Raw genomic sequence first — 20,672 nt, forward strand, 5'->3', positions numbered from 1 at the left:
TGAACTACGTGTTTAATGCCACGAGACGTCCGCAATGTACTTAAGGTCAGGCACAACAGTTGCTGATACTCGCTGATACACCGGGCATATGTAGTTCTCAGAGTTATTAGCAATCAATCTATTCTTTCATTTAGGTATGAGGATGTGTGTTAGGAGAGTGATTCTCTTCCAGGGGTATGCAAGGGCTTCTTCTGCAGTTAACAAAAAAGCACACAAGTAGGCTTTACAAATTGTGAGGCTGATCTGTATTATATACCACTAAACCTCCAGCTGTGAAAGGCTGAATGTAAAGGAAACACCTCTAACCAACATGAGTCAATTTGAACACCTGAACACATACTGTGATGGAGAGTGCTTGAGAACTGGTTAACAAGCTAGCAGAGAAGTTGAAAGAGATCACTGAAAGCAGTCGATAAAGGGTTGAAATGTCAAGGTGGTGGCAGTATGAATGCAAACTTGATCAAACACACTGATGACAAGGAAAGAAAAAGAGAGGCTTAAATGCAGACAATTCCAGGATCACCCAGTCACGGATGAAGAAAGTATTGTTAACAACACCCACTTTATATATTTAACAGTGTTAAAACAATAGTTCAGCATTTTGAGAAATACATTTATTTCCAGAATTAGTTATTGTGCATTCATGTGGTGTTGGAATAAATCGAAAAAATGACTGAAAAAAATAACTGGAAATCAGCTAAATGTGGCACTTAACTTCAAAAAGCATTTTGTATTCATTCTATTGGACATTTTATTCACCATTTTCATATATAGTCAAGCCCAGGCTTTTGAAAGGACCATTTAAGTTAAATTTCAAATGTGAAACGTTAATTTAAAGGCACGCATTTGTGCTGTCTGCAGTTTTCAGGGAATCTCTTTATTTCAGCCTACCATTTTATTTATTTCTTTTTCACTAGCTTGATAAGAAGGAACAGCTAAATGCAGCAGTTTACTTTAAAAAGCATTTTATTTACAGCTTTTGCATGCAATATAGCAATGATAGTGCTGAAAAAAAAACTCAGACAGACTGACTGATATGTGATGTGCAGTGAATAAGTCAACTTTTTCCCCTGGTCTGAGAATTGAGTCGCAATATATATTAAATTGGCACCCAAATATTGTGATAGTATTGAATTGGAACATTAATCAGGCATAACATTATGACCACCTGTCTAATATTGTGTTGGTCCCCCTTCTGCTGCCAAAACAGCCCTGACCCGTCGAGGCATGGACTCCACTAGACCCCTGAAGGTGTGCTGTGGTATCTGGCACCAAGATGTTAGCAGCAGATCCTTTAAGTCCTGTGAGTTGCGAGGTGGGGCCCCCATGGATCAGGCTTGTTTGCACACACATCCACACATCCCACTGATGCTCGAATGGATTGAGATCTGGGGAACTTGGAGGCCCAGTCAACACCTAAACCTTGGTGTGGTGTTCCTCAAATCATTCTTGAACCATTTTTGCTTTGTGGCACGGTGCATTTTCCTGCTGAAAGAGGCCACAGCCATCAGGGAATACTGTTTCCATGAAAGGGTGAACATGGTCTGCAACAATGCTTAGGTAGGTGGTGTGTGTCAAAGTAACATCCACATGGATGGCAGGACCCAAGGTTTCCCAGCAAATCATTGCCCACAGCATTACACTGCCTCCGCCAGCTTGCCTTCTTCCCATAATGCATCCTGGTGCCATGTGTTCCCCAGGTAAGCGACACACACCCCTGGCCATCCACATGATGTAAGAGATAACGCGATTCATCAGACCAAGCCACCTTCTTCCATTGCTCTGTGGTCCAGTTCTGATGCTCACGTGTCCACTGTTTGGTGCTTTTGGCGGTGCACAGGGGTCAGCATGGGCACCCTGACTGGTCTGTAACTATGTAACCCCATATGCGACAAACTGCGATGCACTGTATATTCTGAGATCTTTCTATCAGAACCAGCATTAACTTCTTCAGCAATTTGAGCAACAGTAGCTCATCTGTTGGATCGGACCACACAGGTCAGCCTTCGCTTCCCATGTGCATCAGTAAGCCTTGGCCGCTCATGACCCTGTCACCGGTTCACCACTGTTCCTTCTTTAGACCACTTTTGATAGATACTGACCACTGCAGACCAGGAACACTCCACAAGATCTGCAGTTTTGGAGATGTTCTGACCCAGTCGTCTAGCCATCACAGTTTGGCCCTTGTCAAACTCGCTCAAATCCTTACGCTTGCCCATTTTTCCTGCTTCTAATACATCAACTTTGAGGACAAAATGTTCACTTGCTACCTAATATATCCCACCCACTAACAAGTGCCATGATGAAGAGATAATCAGTGTTATTCACTTCACCGGTCAGTGGTCATAATGTCATGCCTGATCGGTATAAGTGTATGATCGCGGCCCTACCAAAAATGTGGCTGTGACCAAGACCTTTGACCTTAAAATCGTAATCAGTTCATCCTTAACTCCAAGTGGACTTTTGTACCACATTTGAAGAAATTCCATTGAGGTGTACCTGAGATATGACATTCACAAAAATGGGATGGACGTGAGATCACTGTGGCCTTTGACCACCAAATGCTAATCAGTACATCGTTGAGTCCAAATGGACATTTGTGTTTGAAGAAATTCAATCTGCGTATTCTTGAGATTTTGCATTCACAAGAATGAGATGGATGCACAACCTGAAAACACAATGTGGCTGTGGCTGTCGCCAGTGTAGAGGCATAAAAAATGGGAACCCCTGCATTTGGACTGTGCCTTTAACAGGATGGATCTGGATCTGTGGGCACGCCAACCGTTAATGGCCATCTCTGAGAGGTCACGGCCAACAACATCAAATGGCACAACACTCCTGATAGCCCACACATCAGTGAATCAGTTTTAAATGCCTTGGTGGGCTGGACTTTGGCAAAGAGCTGCTGAAGCAAACGCTGTCCAAACCTTAGAAAGAAGCTTCCCTCTCTTCTGTTCAGTTAGAACCTACTGTGGGATTTCAGAACGGGGACTGAGAGACCACATCCGACGTTCACGGTTTGGACGTGGAGAGAGGCTGAGATAAGAGCAGAGCTGATCAAATCTCACTACACCAAACAGGGAGAGTGCTTTCCCCTCAGAGCAGAGAGAGATAGATAGATAGAGATAGATCCAGCTCCAAACTGGGCTGCAGCCAGTCTCTTCATAGCGCAGCTTCAGACTGTGCTACATGAATAAATGAATGAATCTAGTCCACACTGGGAGGTCTCTGACACCCCCCATGACTGTTATTGTTGTGGTCACGTTGGAGGGATTCACTCATGAAATTAAATCTCTGATCAAAAGATAAACATAAGCCAAAGTCTGGTCAATTACTCATTAGGATAAAGCATATTTACTTTAGGGAGAGTTGGGTGGCTTAGATCAGAGCTTCTCATTTTTTTCCTTAGCCGAGAATCCCTTACAAGACAGAACATATACTGGGGACTCCCTCATGTATTAAAATGTTTTCACCATGTCAACACAGACATAACAAAACTTATTTGTGCAAAGGGAATAGTTTGTATAAATACGTAATGATTGTTTAAAGTGTAATCTAAAATAAATGGCAGCTATATTGAGGCCTTTAAGAAATGTGTATTGTTTTAATAACATGATGATTTAACTGAATGAATGTTAAACTTTTCACAGACCTCCTTGTCAGAGTGCAACGGGCTGCAGTTTGAGAGCCACTGGCCTAGATAGTTTGGTTGTCGTTTCTTATAATATTAAAAGGGTTCAATGTAAGTGGGTCAGAAATATACTTACTTGCCCATAGTCGATTTTTACTTTTTATTTTTTGCCCATGTAAAAAGTATTTTATTTATCAGCAGTTATCAACTAACATCGAAGACTCAAATTAATAGCCATGTTTAATGTAGGGCTGCAACATCTATAAAATGTCACAAAAAAAAAAAAAAAAAATGTCCATCCCAGTTTAAGTTTTCAAATTTCCTTGTTTTTTCAGTCCAAAACCCAAAGATATTCAGTGATAAATAAGAAAATACAAGCAGAGTCTCTGCAGACAAAGACACCACCACACATCAGTGAGTCTATACATTGTTGTGGATTGTCTGGATCACATTTTTATTTGACAAGGAAATACACTCTTGCAGGAAAAGAACATTTTTGGAAATATCTACAAATTAGGAACTGTATTACAGAGAGGACTGTGGATGGTAACAACATTATGGATGTCTTCAAATTGCTGGCGGAGCGCCTTCGTGCTTCTGTCATTTACAGACTGACTAATGGTTTGCTCACCGCTCAGTAATAGTTGTAATAGCTTGCAAATAATATGGCAGACAGACCTGGGATGTACATTGGAAGGGGAGGAATGGTTGAAAATCTTGCCCAACTGCAGCAAATGTCAGGAAATCCAAAAGTAAATTCACTGAGTATAAAATAATAATACTCAGGTGTTACTGAACACCAACCAGATTACATATGATGGGATTCTTATCTAGTAATTCATGTTGGAAATGCCAGAAAGTAGGCACATTCTTACACTGTATTTACCTGCTCATTCTGCCCTTTTGGAGGAAAGTTTTATGACATATGAGTTAGCGGCTGCTGGGTAAGACGCTGCCAGAGTCTCCAAGAAAATCTTTATTAAGAGACAGATGCACACACTGAGATAATTTCACCAAGTTTTATATAGAAAACTTTTCAACAGTTTCAAATAGCATCATATCCTTTCCGATGTCAGTTTTTGCATTCACGTAAAAACCTCACCGCAAGCTGCGCCTCCATCTGGCAGAATGTGCCTGCTTTGATCAATGCTGGACAGTATTTACTGTATTTTCTCTAAACATGTCAATCAGACATGGTTTTAATGATAATCAAATTTGAAATGCTAATAACAATCATTGGAAATTTTATTGTTGTTTATCAGGGAGGACAGTGCAACTTAATAAAACACAAAAAATACCACAATTAGGCTATTTTTCATCTACAGTCTCTAGCCAAGGTGTTAAAAGGCTTCCTTAAATACACAGAAGCAAACACCACGAAATTCATAATCTTTTCATCCCTACATACAATGTAACTTTGCCAATACATACTGAAATTCACTTTACATCTTTGGGATGCTCCATTTTGATTTTGATTTAGCAACAGGAAAGACGAATGTGTCAAATAATTGGGCCTTTTGAAGTGCAAAAGTTTGTATTCACCATTTAAAAACATGCAAAGAATCAGAAGAGATACTGTTAGCAAGTTTCTGCATGCTCTTGTTGTGAGCTGCTCTCTTTTATTCTATAGCCATATTATTTATATTGGTGGTGTCACAGATGGAATGTGTCATTTGATATGTTAACTTGTACCAACTCGTTCAAAATCAATGCAAAATTTGAATTGTAAAAAGAGGATCTTTTGCAGAACTGCTGTATGAGACCTTTAGCTTGGTGTACCCAATATGCTGAAAAACTGTAAAATTATGGTTATTCATGCACACCACTTCCTCAGTGAGGAACAGATAATTGGATTTTAAAATCATGAAGCACAATTTTGGAGAACTAAACACAAAAGTGTCCTGTGGTCTTGAAGTGACTCTGAACCCTGGCAGTGTATCTGGGTACTGTAAAGGCTAAAAAACTGCAATTATGTCAGTCTGATGCTGTGTATTCATCTGAGATGTGGCTAAGAGAGCTGGGCGAGAGCCTCCATTTGGAAAGGCTTAGATTGAAGATTGCAGGACGGAGGAGAGTGTTTGATAAGACATGGTGACCAGTGCTGAGACATTTAAAGGGTCTGAGGGATGATGATAGTGTATCATGAATGATCGGTAATGTTAATCCTGTAACAGTGGTAGCTGTGTCTGTGTTTACTTATTTGTTTTATACTTTTTTCTTGCTTTTTATCTATCTTGCCCATAGATGTGTATAAAATCTGCCGAATAATTCTAACTGTATGTTCTTTTATGCCACTATGTTGTTGTTCTTGAAAGAAAAAATGATTTTATGTACCAAGAAGGACTAAAACCAGCATTTACCTGCAACAAAAATATACTTAAACACATAAATCTGTTGTGAAACTGTTAATGTATAAAAATTATCCTGCAAAACAAGGATGCATGAAGGATAAATAACTTTTTAACACATATCCCTGAATGAAAATGGCTCTATCTCAGTGAATGGCAGCTCTGTAAATCACTGTTTACTCGGCTGTCTGAGAAAACAAATTCCACCAGAAGAGGGAGACATCAAATCCCTGTGAAAATTAGCAAACAGCAGCAATGTTCTCCCTGCTCCTCTTGTTTGCCTCTGCAGGAGAACAATTCAGCGCAACGCTAATATTGTCAAACACTATTAACCTCACAAACCCCGGCAATATGAATTTCAGCTGTTGCTCAATCACATGCAATTTAAGTCACTGCTGCAATGCTCATTACTCTGTGTTTGATTTCCAAATAATTCCATACGACACCTGTTAGATGAGCCAAATAGATCTGAGACGTTTCTTGGATTCGGCCTTGACAGTTGAGACGAGGAGGAATTTTCCTCCTGGCAGTTACTCGCTTTCACCTGGACTGTGGTTAATCCCACGCCACACATATGTGAGATACATAAACATCCTTTGTATCAAATCTTCTTTTTATCTGCAAGGATCTAATTAGTCGTTACTTTTCAATAAAAATTCAATGCATCGTCAGAGAATTGACGTGCAGACAGACTTTGATCTCCCTCAAACCATTTTCAAAGAGCACACCTTCCTCATCTGTAATTATTCAGACTATTTTTAGAGCTAATGATCCCTTTTTGAAGACCCTCCAGTCACTTTTTCTAAAGCAAAGGAGATATTTGCAAGACAAAAACACAGCATTGACAAAAAACAGTCTGAGCTGGTTAAAAGAGCCAGGAGAGAGGAGAAAGTCTCATCTGTCAGCAGCGCCGACAGAACAGACTTCATTTTGTTCTTGAGTGTCGAGAGATGATAGCTCTGGATTCCAAATGATGGGGGATTGACATGATATGAGACTTTTCAACAATCTGCAATAATGACCTTTTCTCAGAGGCTACAAACTGTCAGGTAATAACATGTCTCGGGTGAAAATGGACAATCTTTTGGCACAGGTAAAAAGTGTTACCTAGCAACCCTCCTGTGTCCTATCAATAGTCGGTGAGCAGGTATCTCTGGAGATGCTCTGCCCCCACCTACAAAGACCCGGTTCAGCTTGCTTCCACAGGCCCCATGACCCCCCTGGACAAACAACAGCCTCATTCTCTGCATCGCTGCTGACCTCATTGTCTCTTTGTGAAGGGAAAGTCCAGAGTTGCATTCTGTTAAATGGCAAATGGTGCATCAACTGTGAGCGGGACGGACCTCTCTGCCTCCAGCACAGGCCTGCAGATGAGCACCGACGCCGCTGTTTCTTCCTCAGGACTGTACGCCAGGAAAACATGGTAGGAACAGGAGACTAAATATTCACTTCCATCTGTCTCACAACACCTCTCTCATATTGTCAGCTTCAACGTTTACAGTAACAGCTGCTGTTTACACATGTACTCTTCGCTTCATACTTGTATCACACTTGTTTCTGTCCCTTTTACTTATGTTTTATTTTTTTATAACTCGTGTGCATCTTATGACCTGTGCTGTATAGCTGTACTGAATTTCTTAAGTGCAACTTGTGCTAATTACAAATCCAAAATTACATGTTTAGCTACAGTCAAGTGTTGTAGCAGCTGGCATGGCATTTATTTAGATGGATTTTGTGCTGCAATTGTATAATATTAAGTCTGCATCTCAAATCTATGGAGAGCTTTATTATAATTACTGTAATACTCTCAATATGTTGCTTATACAAACAGCTGCTCCTCAAAGGGTAAGCCCAACAACACACACACACACACACACACACTCCAGAGAGATTAAACTTTTCTGAGGACAGGAACACAAAATATGCTTTAACTAGGAATTTAACTAGGGCTGAACAATTCATTAAAATGACAACATGGCCTAGCACAGAAACTGCATTTTTATGGACAGTAAAAGCATTACACTGCTCTGGTGCTCTGGCAGGATGCAAGATGCAGACGCAATGCCTGTTCGATACTGCAGTTAACTATTAGTTTCATTATCAGTTAGATTATTTTCTCAGTTATCTGATCATTTGTTTGGTCTAAAAATGTCAGAAAATTGGGAAAAATGTTGATAGTGTTTCTACAAGTCCAAGTTGACTTCCTAAAATGTTTCGTTTTGTTCATAACCCAAAGATATTCAGGTTACAGTCATACAGAAGTAAAGAAATATTTAAGAAACTGGAATCAGAATTTTTTCCTAGTTTGTGCTTAATGTTGCAATCATTGCAGCTCTAATCATATTGCAATTGTAATATCTGTCATATTGCAATAAAAAAAGTCTTGACACCATAGCGGACAACCATGATATCTACCATGATGACATGGTTAGTTATTTTATTCATATTGACTGCAGCATTGTTTTTGTTTTGTAATTACATCATTCAAATATTCACTGCAAAAGAAAATTCATGCCAATTTTTTGCACATCAAAAGGAAAAACCTTGTGTTTTTTAATACGAGAATAAATATAGAGTGGAATTATCATAGTGAGTTTTTGGTATTGTTACATCCTTAGTTTTAAGAGAACATTAAGAACTGTGCCAAAATATTTATAATACATGGAATAAAGATCTTGGTACAGCAGATGCAAACAATAAATGTAAGGAATGTTTACAACTCACATATGAAATCACCTCTGTATGTTTAATCCGATATAAAGTAATGAAAAGAACATGAAATAGTAGAGACAGAAGAAGTTTGATATCATCTACTCAAATAAATGTTTGAAATGCAGCAACCAGTGACTCCTTCAAGCCGTTTGGTACTGTGAAAAAATTTGAAAAGCTTTGCAAAATATCAAAGAAAGTATTTCAAAAACCTGTAGTTGTAAAGTTGCATTTTTTACCAACGGTTTTTCTCTTTCAAAAACAAGATACCCAACAGGATGGCAAATTCTTTTTTCATCATTAGTTTAAAAGCTTACATTGCAAAACTGACCCTGACATTTCAAAACTGGAAAACATCGATGACATATTACTTGAATACAGACAGGACAATGTTGAAGGACGGCAACAAAGAGAAACAATTTCACAAGATCTGGAGCAAAATTTACAAAGCTATGTAGACTAAGAGGAGCTGCAAAATGTCTTAAATGTGTCCTGTTCTGTTGTGTGCGTATGTGTGTCTCTCTGTATGTAGGCTGTATTGTTGGGTGGGGATGCAATATTACCTGTGATACTTTTATATTACCTGGGGATAGGCAACTCAAATAGGGTCAAAACGTGGAGTTTGATTTTTTGAAGAAATGACGATCTTGTGACATAATGAAGTATATTGATTGCATTGTACTCATAATTTAAATAAATATATATATTTTTATTTTTTTATTGAGTGAGTAAGGGTCTATCTTTGCACATATAACTATCTCAGATGCAGGTGTGTAGGAAAATGTCACTTCAGTCTAATGAAAAAAGAAAATCATTCACACTACTCTCGCTCAGCATCAGATCAATGTTGAATGAACCGTTTGAACCACTCTTAAAAATTATATATATTATTATGAGTGCTTAGCAAAAATATGACAACAATAAACAACAAAGAAATGGCAACAAAAAACCCAAACGAAAAAAGCACATCCTATAGAAATGATCAACAGAGCAGCCTTACAAAACTAAATATACAAAAGTATCTACAGATAGAAAATGACAGCAATGTGCTTTGCATTTTCTACATCACATTAGGCCCTGGTCTGAAAAAAAAACAACAACAAAACAATCAGCACAGGGTCGTAGATCTTATCTAACACACTTTGTCATTATAGAATCTCAGTCTCTTCAAGATGTATTGTCTTTGCCATTTCTCCCATCTGACAAAATGTATGAGTGCTCACAGTGTAATTTCCACACTTGGAAAATCAACTTTTCTGCAATTACCATTCCAAACTAAGCACACGTTATTTTTCTACCTATCAGCAAAAGATGGGGAGTTAGTCGCTCCCAGAAGAGCTACGAATGAGTCAGGTTCCCACTGCTTACCAAAAGTCTCCAAATAACAATGAAAGATGCGTCTTTCTGCGTGAGCATAATCTCGCAATGAACAGAAACAGGTGAAACAAGAAAGCTGTGGAAATTTCCCCTGGAGTAACAGATTCTGTGTAGTGTTTTGAACTGTATAAGGTCACGTTTACAACAGTCCTGACGAAGGTTCCGAGTGACCAAAACTTCAGTGTGAGCGACAAATTGTGATGTTGAGCAAGAGTTGTGTGGTCTTTCCTTTTCATAACACATTTTAAATGTGTTGTACAAGACACACACACATGCCAAGACTTTAGCTTGCTCATTACACCTCACACACTGACAAGGTGTATGACACACACATCTGTACACACCTACAGCTCTGACCCCATACATCTGGACTGGTAAGCAGTGGTTAATATCCAGCATTGCACTTCCACTAATTAAACCTGATAGCCTGACAGGTGCACTGTTGTTGAGGAGCAGACGGTCAGCAGGTAGTTGCTGCTGAGAGTAAGCAAACTTCCCGACTGTAAATGAGGTCTGATGTGATAACTGTACTTCTTATAGAGTCTTGATGGAGACATATTATCAGTGATTGAGAACCCGGCGGCTGTCAGCCATCCTTTCCATTCAGAGAAAGCAGCGGGAGTTGCAGCAACCAAGGGAGCGCAGGGCTGGTTAAAAGGCATTCATTCTACAACCCACGGTAAGATCCACCACCTGATGGGCATCAAACGTCAGGCAGCAATCATGCTTTGCTTCACGAGTGCCAAAAACGACACAAGCTGTTTGAACACACTGCTCTAAATGTTAGGGATGCACAATATGGATTTTTTTCCTTCTGATGCTGATAACTGATAATCACCTGCTTGTCATGGTTGATAATGATAAGATAATTTCACACTTTAGTAATTTAAAAATAAGTTCATATAACTTGCAGCTTATGTACGCCCAAGGGGAAGAAAGGCTCAGATGTGGTGAGCAAAGATGGATGATTTAATATTCCATAGGTCTGACTGAACCAAATCCAACTGACACCACCATTACAACAAAATCAAAATACAACTCTGACTTTTCAAAACTACAACCCCAATTCAAAAAAAGTTGGGCTGCTGTGAAAAACATAAATAAAAACTTTTTTAAACTTTTTGACATACAGTCTATGGAATACAGTACAAAGACAAGATATTTAATGCTCAAACTGATGAGTGTTTTTTTTTTATAAATATACAGTCACTCTGAATTTGATGGCTGCAACACGTTCCAAAAAAGTTGGGACAAAGTCATGTTTACCACTGAGATATATCCCCTTTCTTTTAACAACTCTCAGTAAACATTTGGGAACTGAGCACACTAAATGTTGAAGATTTGCTTGATGTACGAGTTGCTCAGCAGTCAACGCTTTCGGTTGTTATATTTTGCACTTCATAAAGCCTCACACATTTGCAATAGGAGACAGGTCTCAACTGCAGGAGGGCCAGCTTAGTACCCAGACTCTTTCACTAAGAAACCACACTGTTGTAACACATGCAGAATGTGTCTTGGCATTGGCTTACTGAAATAAACAGAGACATCTCTGTAAAATATGTAATGTGGATAGAAACATATGTTGCTCCAAAGCCTTTATGTACATTTCTGCATTAATAGGGCCTTCATAGTAGTAGTTACTCATGATGCGTTGGGAAATAAAACACCCCAATATGTCACCATGGCCATGACTTCTGAAAACAATCTGAAATGTGAGCTCATCAGGCCACAGCACACTCTGAGATTTCTCTGGATTCCCAATCATGATACTGTTACAGGGTTTTTTGAGCATTTCACATCTTTTCCAGTCTTTTGTTGCCCTGGTCCCAACTTTTTTGAAAGATGTTGCATTCATCAAATTCAGAATGAGTTTTGAGCCTTGTTGAGTCTTTGTGTTGTCTTCAGTGGAATAGATGTTTTTATTTGTGTTTTAGACAATGTCTAGACTTTTTTGGAATTGGGGTTGTACATAAAAAAAACTTCACAACTAGACTTTGTGAATTTGTCAAATCAGATATCCTTATTTGCTATGTTAATCAGCTATAATTTCACTGTCTGTATAAATAACATAAACTTTACAACACTGGCCCATAGTTTATCTGCACCGATATTTATTGTGCATCCCTGTAACAATGTATTATGTAATAAAAACATATTAAAATGTTTATTAAACGTTAAATGTGTATTAAACAAAATAAAATATATTTTCACTTCATTATATAATAACACTTACATAATGCAATGGATTTCCCCACATTCTGTAATACAGACTGTGGTAGTTATTAAGCTATGGAATACAATGACACTTGATGTAGTTTTGGCCAAAGAAAGATATTATTAAAATTAACTATGAGTCAGTACAATTCAAGCTTGAATTCATGAAGTAAATGTTGTTACGATGTTATAACAATTTTGAAGAATCAATTTTGGTTGGTTAATACATGATGCACAGTATTAGGAATATTGTTTTCAGGCTGTTCATAATAAAATGTGGCAAAATATTACAAGAGGTAGGTGTTATTACATAACGGAGTGAAGATGTACAGCATATTGTCAAGTTATTACATAATACATTTTTACAATCCCTACTAAACGTAAAGAATAATCCTAAGTAAGACTTAGCGCTGAATCAAACTATGTGCAGTGATATGAAGTAAAGCAGTGCTTTCTTACTGATTTACTCTTCAACTCTTCATTGTTGTGCATTTATAGAATATTGTTGTAAATTTCTGCATCTGTCTCTGTGCTATGTGGCAATGTACTATATATATGCAACATTTAATGATTCTCGGCTCATGTCTGGGATCAGAAGGCGTTAACTCCAGCGATAATTGTTGTTTTAGCTCACAGACTGGTGCGGCTGCTGGCAGCGGTGTGTGCAGTTGGACTCCTGGGAGGCTTAGCTGTAGGTGTCTGGTTTCTGGGTGAGTCACTGTGTTGAGGAAGAAATCGCTAAATTAGCTTCACAGTGACAAGGAACTGCAAACCAAAGTGCAAACTGTCGAGTTACAGCCACTAAAGCTTCTGTGCACTTTCAGGCCACTGCTGATCCAAACAGCAGAGCCTAATTAATACTGGATATAAATATAAGCATTTTAACGTTTACTTTTTTAATGTGGGGCCAACTTTCAATTATTGTCATTATTGATCTGTCAGTTATTTTCTTGATATACTCATTAGTTGTTTGATCTGTAAAACATCAGTAAGCGATGGAAAAACACTCCAGCTGACGCCCTCACCAACAGAGCTGCAAAAATTAGTCAATCTTAAGAAAATTCTTTGCCAACCATTTTTAGAATTGATTCATCGCTTTCATTTTTCAAGCAAAATTGTCAAACATTTGCTTTTTCCAGTTTTTAAATGTGAAGATTTGCTACTTTTCTTTGTCATTTATGGTATTAAATTAAGAGCCGTTTTATTTTATACTGTTGGTTCACTGGCTCTCGATATGACCTTCTGTCTTTTGTACGGGTTTCAAAGCCACTGTTAGCTGCACTAAATCCTACACGCCGGTCCTTTGAAGGGATGGGAAATGTGCGCTCCAGTGCTTTAGGAGCTTGATCAATACTGGGGATTTAAAGTCAGTTTATCATATACTATACACCATTTTGTTAATCTGTTTCTCACAAATCCCCAAACTTGATGAAAGTGCAACACTAAATTGCTTGAGTGCCCCTTTAAATCTTGGAGCAAAGATTTTGGAACAGGAAAACAAAACAAAAAAAAAAATTAGTAGTATTATTTTATTAAGTTTTTCTCCCCAGTCAGCAGCACCTAAAATATGAAGATATTTCATTACATCCGCTGGGCATTCAACTCAGATAATCTGGTAATGTTTAGTAATAATTAGCACATTTTGGCTGACTGTCTCACAGGCTAATTAAAGGCTGATTATATCTTTATCTCCTTATAGTTAAGCTTCTGCTGAGGCCATCCTACTCCCAGAGTCCAGTGGGACTTGGGGACACAAAGGAGACGCCTTTCTGCAATGTGACAGAGGATATCTCCATCTCTGACCCCCGGAAAGGTCTGTGTTTCCTCCTCCCTCTGCTGTCTGTTGGAGGCAGACATTTATGAATTAAGCAACACTGCAGGACTGTGTGGTTGCACATTGTTGTGGGATTCATCATACTGGGTTATGGTTCACCCTCTGAAGTGATTTTGAATTGAACGGTAGCAAGAAATTATCATTCTGCAGCTGCTTCTCGTTGCCTTTTGTTCACTCTTGAGAGATGCCCATTGACATACATGGAGATATCACACATAATGATCTGTTTGTATTGACTGTATTAGCATACTTGTGTTTTTCCTAATCATTCTCCACTCATAGAAGGGGCTTGTTCATTACTGTTGACTGAGAGCTCGTCTCTGGAGGGATTTTCAATCAATCAGGTTCAGTGTTTTACAGAATCAGCCCGGAGAACTCCCTCCTGGAGATCCAGCTGGGGAAGCTGCCCACCTGGCTGCCTGTGTGCTACGAGAGGTGGAACTCTTCACTGGGAACGCTGGTCTGCAGACAGCTGGGTTACCTGAGGTCTGCGCTCCTGACACAATCACACAGCAGCTCAGCCCTTAAAGGGATAGCTCGGATTTTTAGAAGTAGGGTTGTATGGGCTACTTATCCATAGTCAGCATCAGACCAGCAATACTTCATCAACCCCTAGTCATCAAGGCCACACACCCCCTTCTGGGAGAAAGACTGCAGTTTCATACAATGAGCGAGATAAGAAAATGAGGAAAGGCTGCTGTGTAGCAGGCTGTAAAACAAATAAACACACAAATCCTTCCAGGATAGGAAATGGATCCCAAGAGGAGAGCAGTAAGAATGTCTGAGCTTCCAGAGAGCAGTAATTGTTTATTTTGACAGCAGTGTCAATTCTTCTTGACAACAAATATGAATTAGCGTCTGTCATTTAAATTATGCCGACTAAGAAACTAGAATCAACTGTATTAATAACAAAGGCTTTCACAATGAGATTTGAGGAACATAAAGATACATGATTCTTCACTGCCAGTGTGGTAAATACCTCAGAAATGCTGGTGACAGTTAATGCTGATAGATAACGTTAACTTGAGTGTGAGGCTGCTGGCGTTCAGTCTTAATGTTACAGTACAGCAGCGTCAGACTGTCGTCTCTGACTAAATCTCAATCCAGCTTGGATCAAACAGCTGTCTGTTAACAGGTTCTGTTATTTGCGGACAACATTTGGCCTAACTATACCTGCTAAAGGAGAAGACAGAAGGAGCGTGACAGCCGATCGTCAATTTCTTACAGTATTGTGTAGAGCTTGCAACAATTAATAGATTATTAATTGATTAGTAAATTAATCGCCAACTATTTTGACAATAAATTGATTTGAGTTATTTTTGAAAGAAAAAAAAACAGTCAAAAGTCTCTGATTTCAGCTTCTTAAATGTGAACATTTATATGTCTTCCCATCAGAAAAGGCTGTCTGATGGCAAGATAAAGCCATGAAAGTGTTCCAAATACAGCATTTAAATATAGCCTTTAACCCTTTGGGCATCACTTGGATCTCATCTTTACAAAACCTTTTAACTTGATTTCAGAAAAGTCCTCTTTAATACAAGCTGTAACACCGGTTCTCCTGCTGCCTCTACATACTGGGGGTTTGTCAACCGTCATCTACAGTAGATAATTTACAGACTGTGAATAAGTACTTCACAAAACCCCACTCCAAAAAATCTGGACTGTCCCTTTAGCTCTCACTAACTTATATTTTAATCTTAGCCTGCTTTGCTGAGGTTGAAGGCTCATCTTATTTATGATCTGCTAATACCTCAATTTTGCTTCACACTTTATCAGTCTGAATTATCTTTAATAGTCACTCCCATCCATTTTTTCACATTGTATGTTCTCTCACCAGACTCACCAAGCATAAAGGAGTGAATCTCACTGATATCGGGCCAAACTACACCGATGGCTTCGTACAAATTACCTCAGAACACAAGAGCAGTCTGGAAAATATGTGGCAACTCAGGTGAGGCAATTTGTCTGAGGAGGACATCATACTCATAATGATGCAGAGAAAACTGTGGCTACCAACACATTAATTATGCATCATTAGTTACCCAATTTATTTTCATTTAGGGGGAGCTGTATCACAGGGAAGGTTATCGCTCTGCAATGTTTTGGTGAGCAAATTAAACTTAACTTTTTGTTTGACTTTGCACCCAACATCACGCCCTGTAGTTCCTTAATAATTATTTCATAAAAGCTTCATATCTGCGAATTATGCCACTCGCTGCAGCATTTTCTCACCAATCCAGCTGCTTGTTTGATGAATGGGTCTCTGTGTAGAGTGTGGGACGCGAGCGAAGCTGCCCAGGATAATCGGGGGAGGTGAGGCCACGCTGGGCAGGTGGCCGTGGCAGGTCAGCCTCTACTACAGCAACCGTCACACCTGCGGAGGCTCCATCATCACCAGTCAATGGGTCGTCACAGCTGCCCATTGTGTGCACAAGTAAGACTGCTGACCTTACCAGAACTAAAGGTCCAGGGTTCACAGACTCCACAAAGGAGAAATATCAGTCATTAACAGCTGCACCACACCTGGACACGTGACGATTCTGACTCATCAGTACCTGCCGTCTCTTTTCTCATCTAAAATGTCAGCTACAGGCTACCTCAGGTGTCCAGCTGGGTGGTCTACGCCGGTATAGTCACCCGCAGCTCGGCTAAAATGGCTGAACATACAGGATATGCTGTAGAGAAGATCATCTACAACAAGAACTACAACCATAGGAGCCACGACAGCGATATAGCCCTGATGAAACTGCGGACCCCACTGAATTTCTCAGGTCAGTCTTGGAGCCTCCTGGCAAGATAGCAGCAAACCAAAAAAAAAAAATCATTACTATGGCCTCAGTTTATCTTTTATTTTCTTATACTGACACATTTCAGCAAACACGCCTTCATCAAAAGAGGTATCCTCCTCCTTTTTTAAGAAATAAGAGGAATAAGTGATCATTCCCTGATGTGCAGTAGGGGTGAGAATCACCAGTCTCCATAATCTATCACAATACTATCATGATACTTAAATGCACAATATGCCAGTCTTTCAACAAGGTGTCTCTTTCACATTTAATCAATAACAAAAAAACATAGTCTGATGACACCTGAAGTAGTGTGGGATCATGGAAGTTGCTAGGTCATGTACGGTCTGTTCTTCATCGACATATCCCATATTTTCCTGAAAGTTATAACAACAAGGTACTAGTAGGAAACGCACTGTTACCATGACAAAATTGATGATGGTTGAAAACAGCATACAATCAAAATACTACAAAATTTCAAATGAAAATACTTAAACTACAAGATTGCTGAAATGTAAATGTAATGTTTTGTCTTTCTGTAATATTATTGTCTCAATATCAGCCTGCCACAGTCATGGGGCATAATGGGGATAAATCCTAGTAAACGTAGACAACATTTATCTACCTCTTTGAAATGAGGCAGACAGTTTACTGATCTATTTTCAGATCAACTGCATCAATCAGTGATAGGAAACAAGGTGTGTACTTGGAGAATCGAATATTTTCTCAGGTGATACGTGATGTAAAAAAAATTGAGAAAAACTGGTTTAGTGTTTTTAGACATTTTAATGTAGAAATGTTAGAAATTTTAGCCTTAAGTCACAATAAGATATTATTGTGAGTTTAAAAACTTTGTGTTATAATGATTACTGCTATAACATAAATTGGGATAATTAATTTCCTCATTCAACTGTAAATTATGTCCCCAAAGGAAAAGTTTGTCAACGTCTGTCTTATCTAATAAGATAAAGCCTTTTAGTCTGTTCATCTCACTTCAGTCAATTTTTATTGCAGCAAAACAGGATCATCAAGCAGGCAGACTGACCAAGACATACATAAAAACTTAAAAGTCCTGTTGGTCATAACCTTTGCTGACCTCATCCGACAAAAACACTATCTAGCATTATCTAATGGACTGAAAAAGTAATTGATTTTATTATCATAGTAATTTAATTCAAACTTGAAATATCAAGAATTCATATAATAAAAGATTGATAATCGGCATCCATGTATCGATACAATATTGTCACACAAAATATCATAATTGTGTGTTGTATCAGCACCCCCTCCTTCTGTAACTATAGTGACCAGCGACATACACTTTTAATAAAAATGATACCAAACATATAAATGCACCACAACACTAAATCCCACAGCAGCCTCATGTTAGAGACCCAATCCTTTACAGAAGTTCAAAAAAAGTTCAGACTTTCCCTCATTCAGCATGAATGTGAACCCAGTATCTTTCTAGCATCAGACTCTGCACATACATCATTCTGCTCACCGAGGTTCAAACAAACAAGTGAAGTAACAATAAGCAAAACATATTTTTGAGTGAAGGGGAGACTTAAGGGGCCCAATTAACAACGGGTTGTGAACTCAACCATATCCAGAGTGCAAGGTAAACTTGAGGGAGCCCATTACAAGACAAAACCACAAAAGAGTGTGTATTTGTCTCAGCATGGAAAAAAAGCTTTAATAACTATGAAATAAATTAAATGCAAAAACATGAGTTAATGCAAACTACCCTGTCAGAATTATTGTGTAAAGAGGCAAACTCTTTTTTTTTCCCCTTTCACCAGATACAATTAGACCTGTCTGCCTGCCTCAGTATGATTATGATCTTCCAGGAGGAACACAGTGCTGGATATCTGGATGGGGATACACACAGCCTGAGGGTGGTAAGATGCTGCTGCGCTACTGTGAAACAAATTTACATCTGCTGCAAGTCTAATTCACACATGATGATAGAGTGTGCCACATGCACTGACAGAGAAGCCTTAAATGTGTGTCTTCTCCTTCAGTTCACTCACCTGACACCCTGAAAGAGGCGCCAGTTCCCATAATAAGCACCAAGAAGTGCAACAGCTCCTGCATGTACAACGGAGAGATCACGCCACGGATGCTTTGTGCCGGATACACAGAGGGAAAAGTTGATGCATGTCAGGTCAGACACGTGTTTTTAACGGTAGCGTGCACAGGCATTTTAAAGATTAATTCTCTCTCCTCCTGTGATTTGTTTACAGTGAAACACTGGCATAATGAAGGCTGAGTGAGGCTGTGCTGAACAGTGTGTGTGTCTACCTCTCCAGGGGGACAGTGGGGGTCCTCTGGTGTGCCAGGATGAAAATGTGTGGAGGCTGGTGGGGGTCGTCAGCTGGGGGACAGGTTGTGCTGAGCCAAACCATCCTGGAGTTTACACCAAAGTGGCTGAATTCCTGGGCTGGATCTACGAAATGATTGAGGTAAACAAACTTTAAGATATAGAAAAATGATAAGAAGTGTAAAGTAATACCCTCAAATATAAACTATACAAACTCTTTTGTTTTTGCTCCCACTTTTCAAGAGTTGAAGGAGAAAATCAAAGAGTTGACAAACAAGAAGTCCCCACCAATATGGATCTTAACAATTTTGCGAACATAATTTGAGATGAATACTCTTTTGTGTGCATAGAAGTTTTAGATCATTTATTTTAACTAATGAAAAATAAAAAGCATTGCATTTATATATTGTTCTGTATACATACGGTGCATAACATCCAGTATAATCAGCTTGAACAATATGATGCATTATGGTTTAGACTAGATCAGGGCTGCAATTAACAACTATGTTCAATCACAATTAATCTGAAGATATTATAATAGCTCATTTAGTCTAGAAAATACACCAAAAAAATGTCTCATTCCAAGATGAAATATTCAGCCTCATGAGTACTTTTACTTTTAATACTGCGTTTTGCTGATAATGTCTCTGTTCTTCTTCTTAAATAAATTATGTATGCTGCACTCTTACTTATGATGAATTATGTTTGCATTGCTACCTTTACTTGAGATTGCAAGTAAGTGCAGAGTTTGTGCAACTCAACTGTGCATTGCATACAAGATTATTTACACTATTATATATTGTAGCATGATATGTGCATTTCTTCTTATATTTTCTTTGTTTTTTAAATGTGTATGTATTGTTGTTGGATATTGTACAGCATATACTTCCTATATGTATGTATTTTGTTATATTATTCTTAGATTAGTTTGATATATAGAATATACAATTTCTTATTTTAATACAGTCTGTCTGAGTTCTAATTCTGATAGAGAGGAGGGTGGCAATATTTCAATATTTCACTACAGAAATATCTTCAGTCCTAATTAACTTCACACACAGACATTATTCTCATATCGTCAGCGGCAGCAAAGAAATGGAAACTGCACAATGGAATATTGAGTGCAGTTTTTACATTGCTAATAATGTCTGTTTCTCCTTGCAGAGCTACTGAAGAGGGCTCATGGTGGCTCACACCAAGAAGAGGATGCCACTGATTATTACTGTTTGAGACATTTTAAAATCATAGTTAATATTTTTACTTTAAATGTCCGTTATATCATGTACACATAAAGACAGACTGGAGACATCAAAATCCATTTTTACGTTATATTTTTCATGTATTGAATATAAATTATGCCTCTTATAAAACTGTGTCCAGTGTGATTATTGAGCTGCAGTTCTGCTTCTCACCGTCAGGTAGCAGCCGTGTGACGCTTCCTCTCTTGTGA

General features: G+C 38.7%; 1 protein-coding gene across 1 annotated transcript; it reads left to right on the top strand.

Annotated features, from left to right (window-relative positions):
• Positions 1 to 6,627: 6,627 nt before the first annotated feature.
• On the top strand, positions 6,628 to 20,576 carry tmprss5 (transmembrane serine protease 5). Its single transcript, XM_084716590.1, has 13 exons — positions 6,628 to 7,402; positions 10,606 to 10,744; positions 12,909 to 12,989; positions 13,979 to 14,092; positions 14,464 to 14,599; positions 15,951 to 16,064; positions 16,175 to 16,218; positions 16,385 to 16,547; positions 16,700 to 16,884; positions 18,702 to 18,800; positions 18,924 to 19,066; positions 19,212 to 19,364; positions 20,387 to 20,576. The coding sequence occupies exons 1-13, from the start codon at positions 7,139 to 7,141 to the stop codon at positions 20,393 to 20,395; spliced, it is 1,644 nt and encodes a 547-aa protein (XP_084572716.1). The 5' UTR covers positions 6,628 to 7,138; the 3' UTR covers positions 20,396 to 20,576.
• The last annotated feature ends 96 nt before the right edge of the window (positions 20,577 to 20,672 follow it).

Source organism: Lutjanus erythropterus, chromosome 4 (genome assembly GCF_056507025.1).
Source record: "Lutjanus erythropterus isolate fLutEry1 chromosome 4, fLutEry1.hap2, whole genome shotgun sequence".
Taxonomy (NCBI): Eukaryota; Metazoa; Chordata; class Actinopteri; order Lutjaniformes; family Lutjanidae; genus Lutjanus; species Lutjanus erythropterus.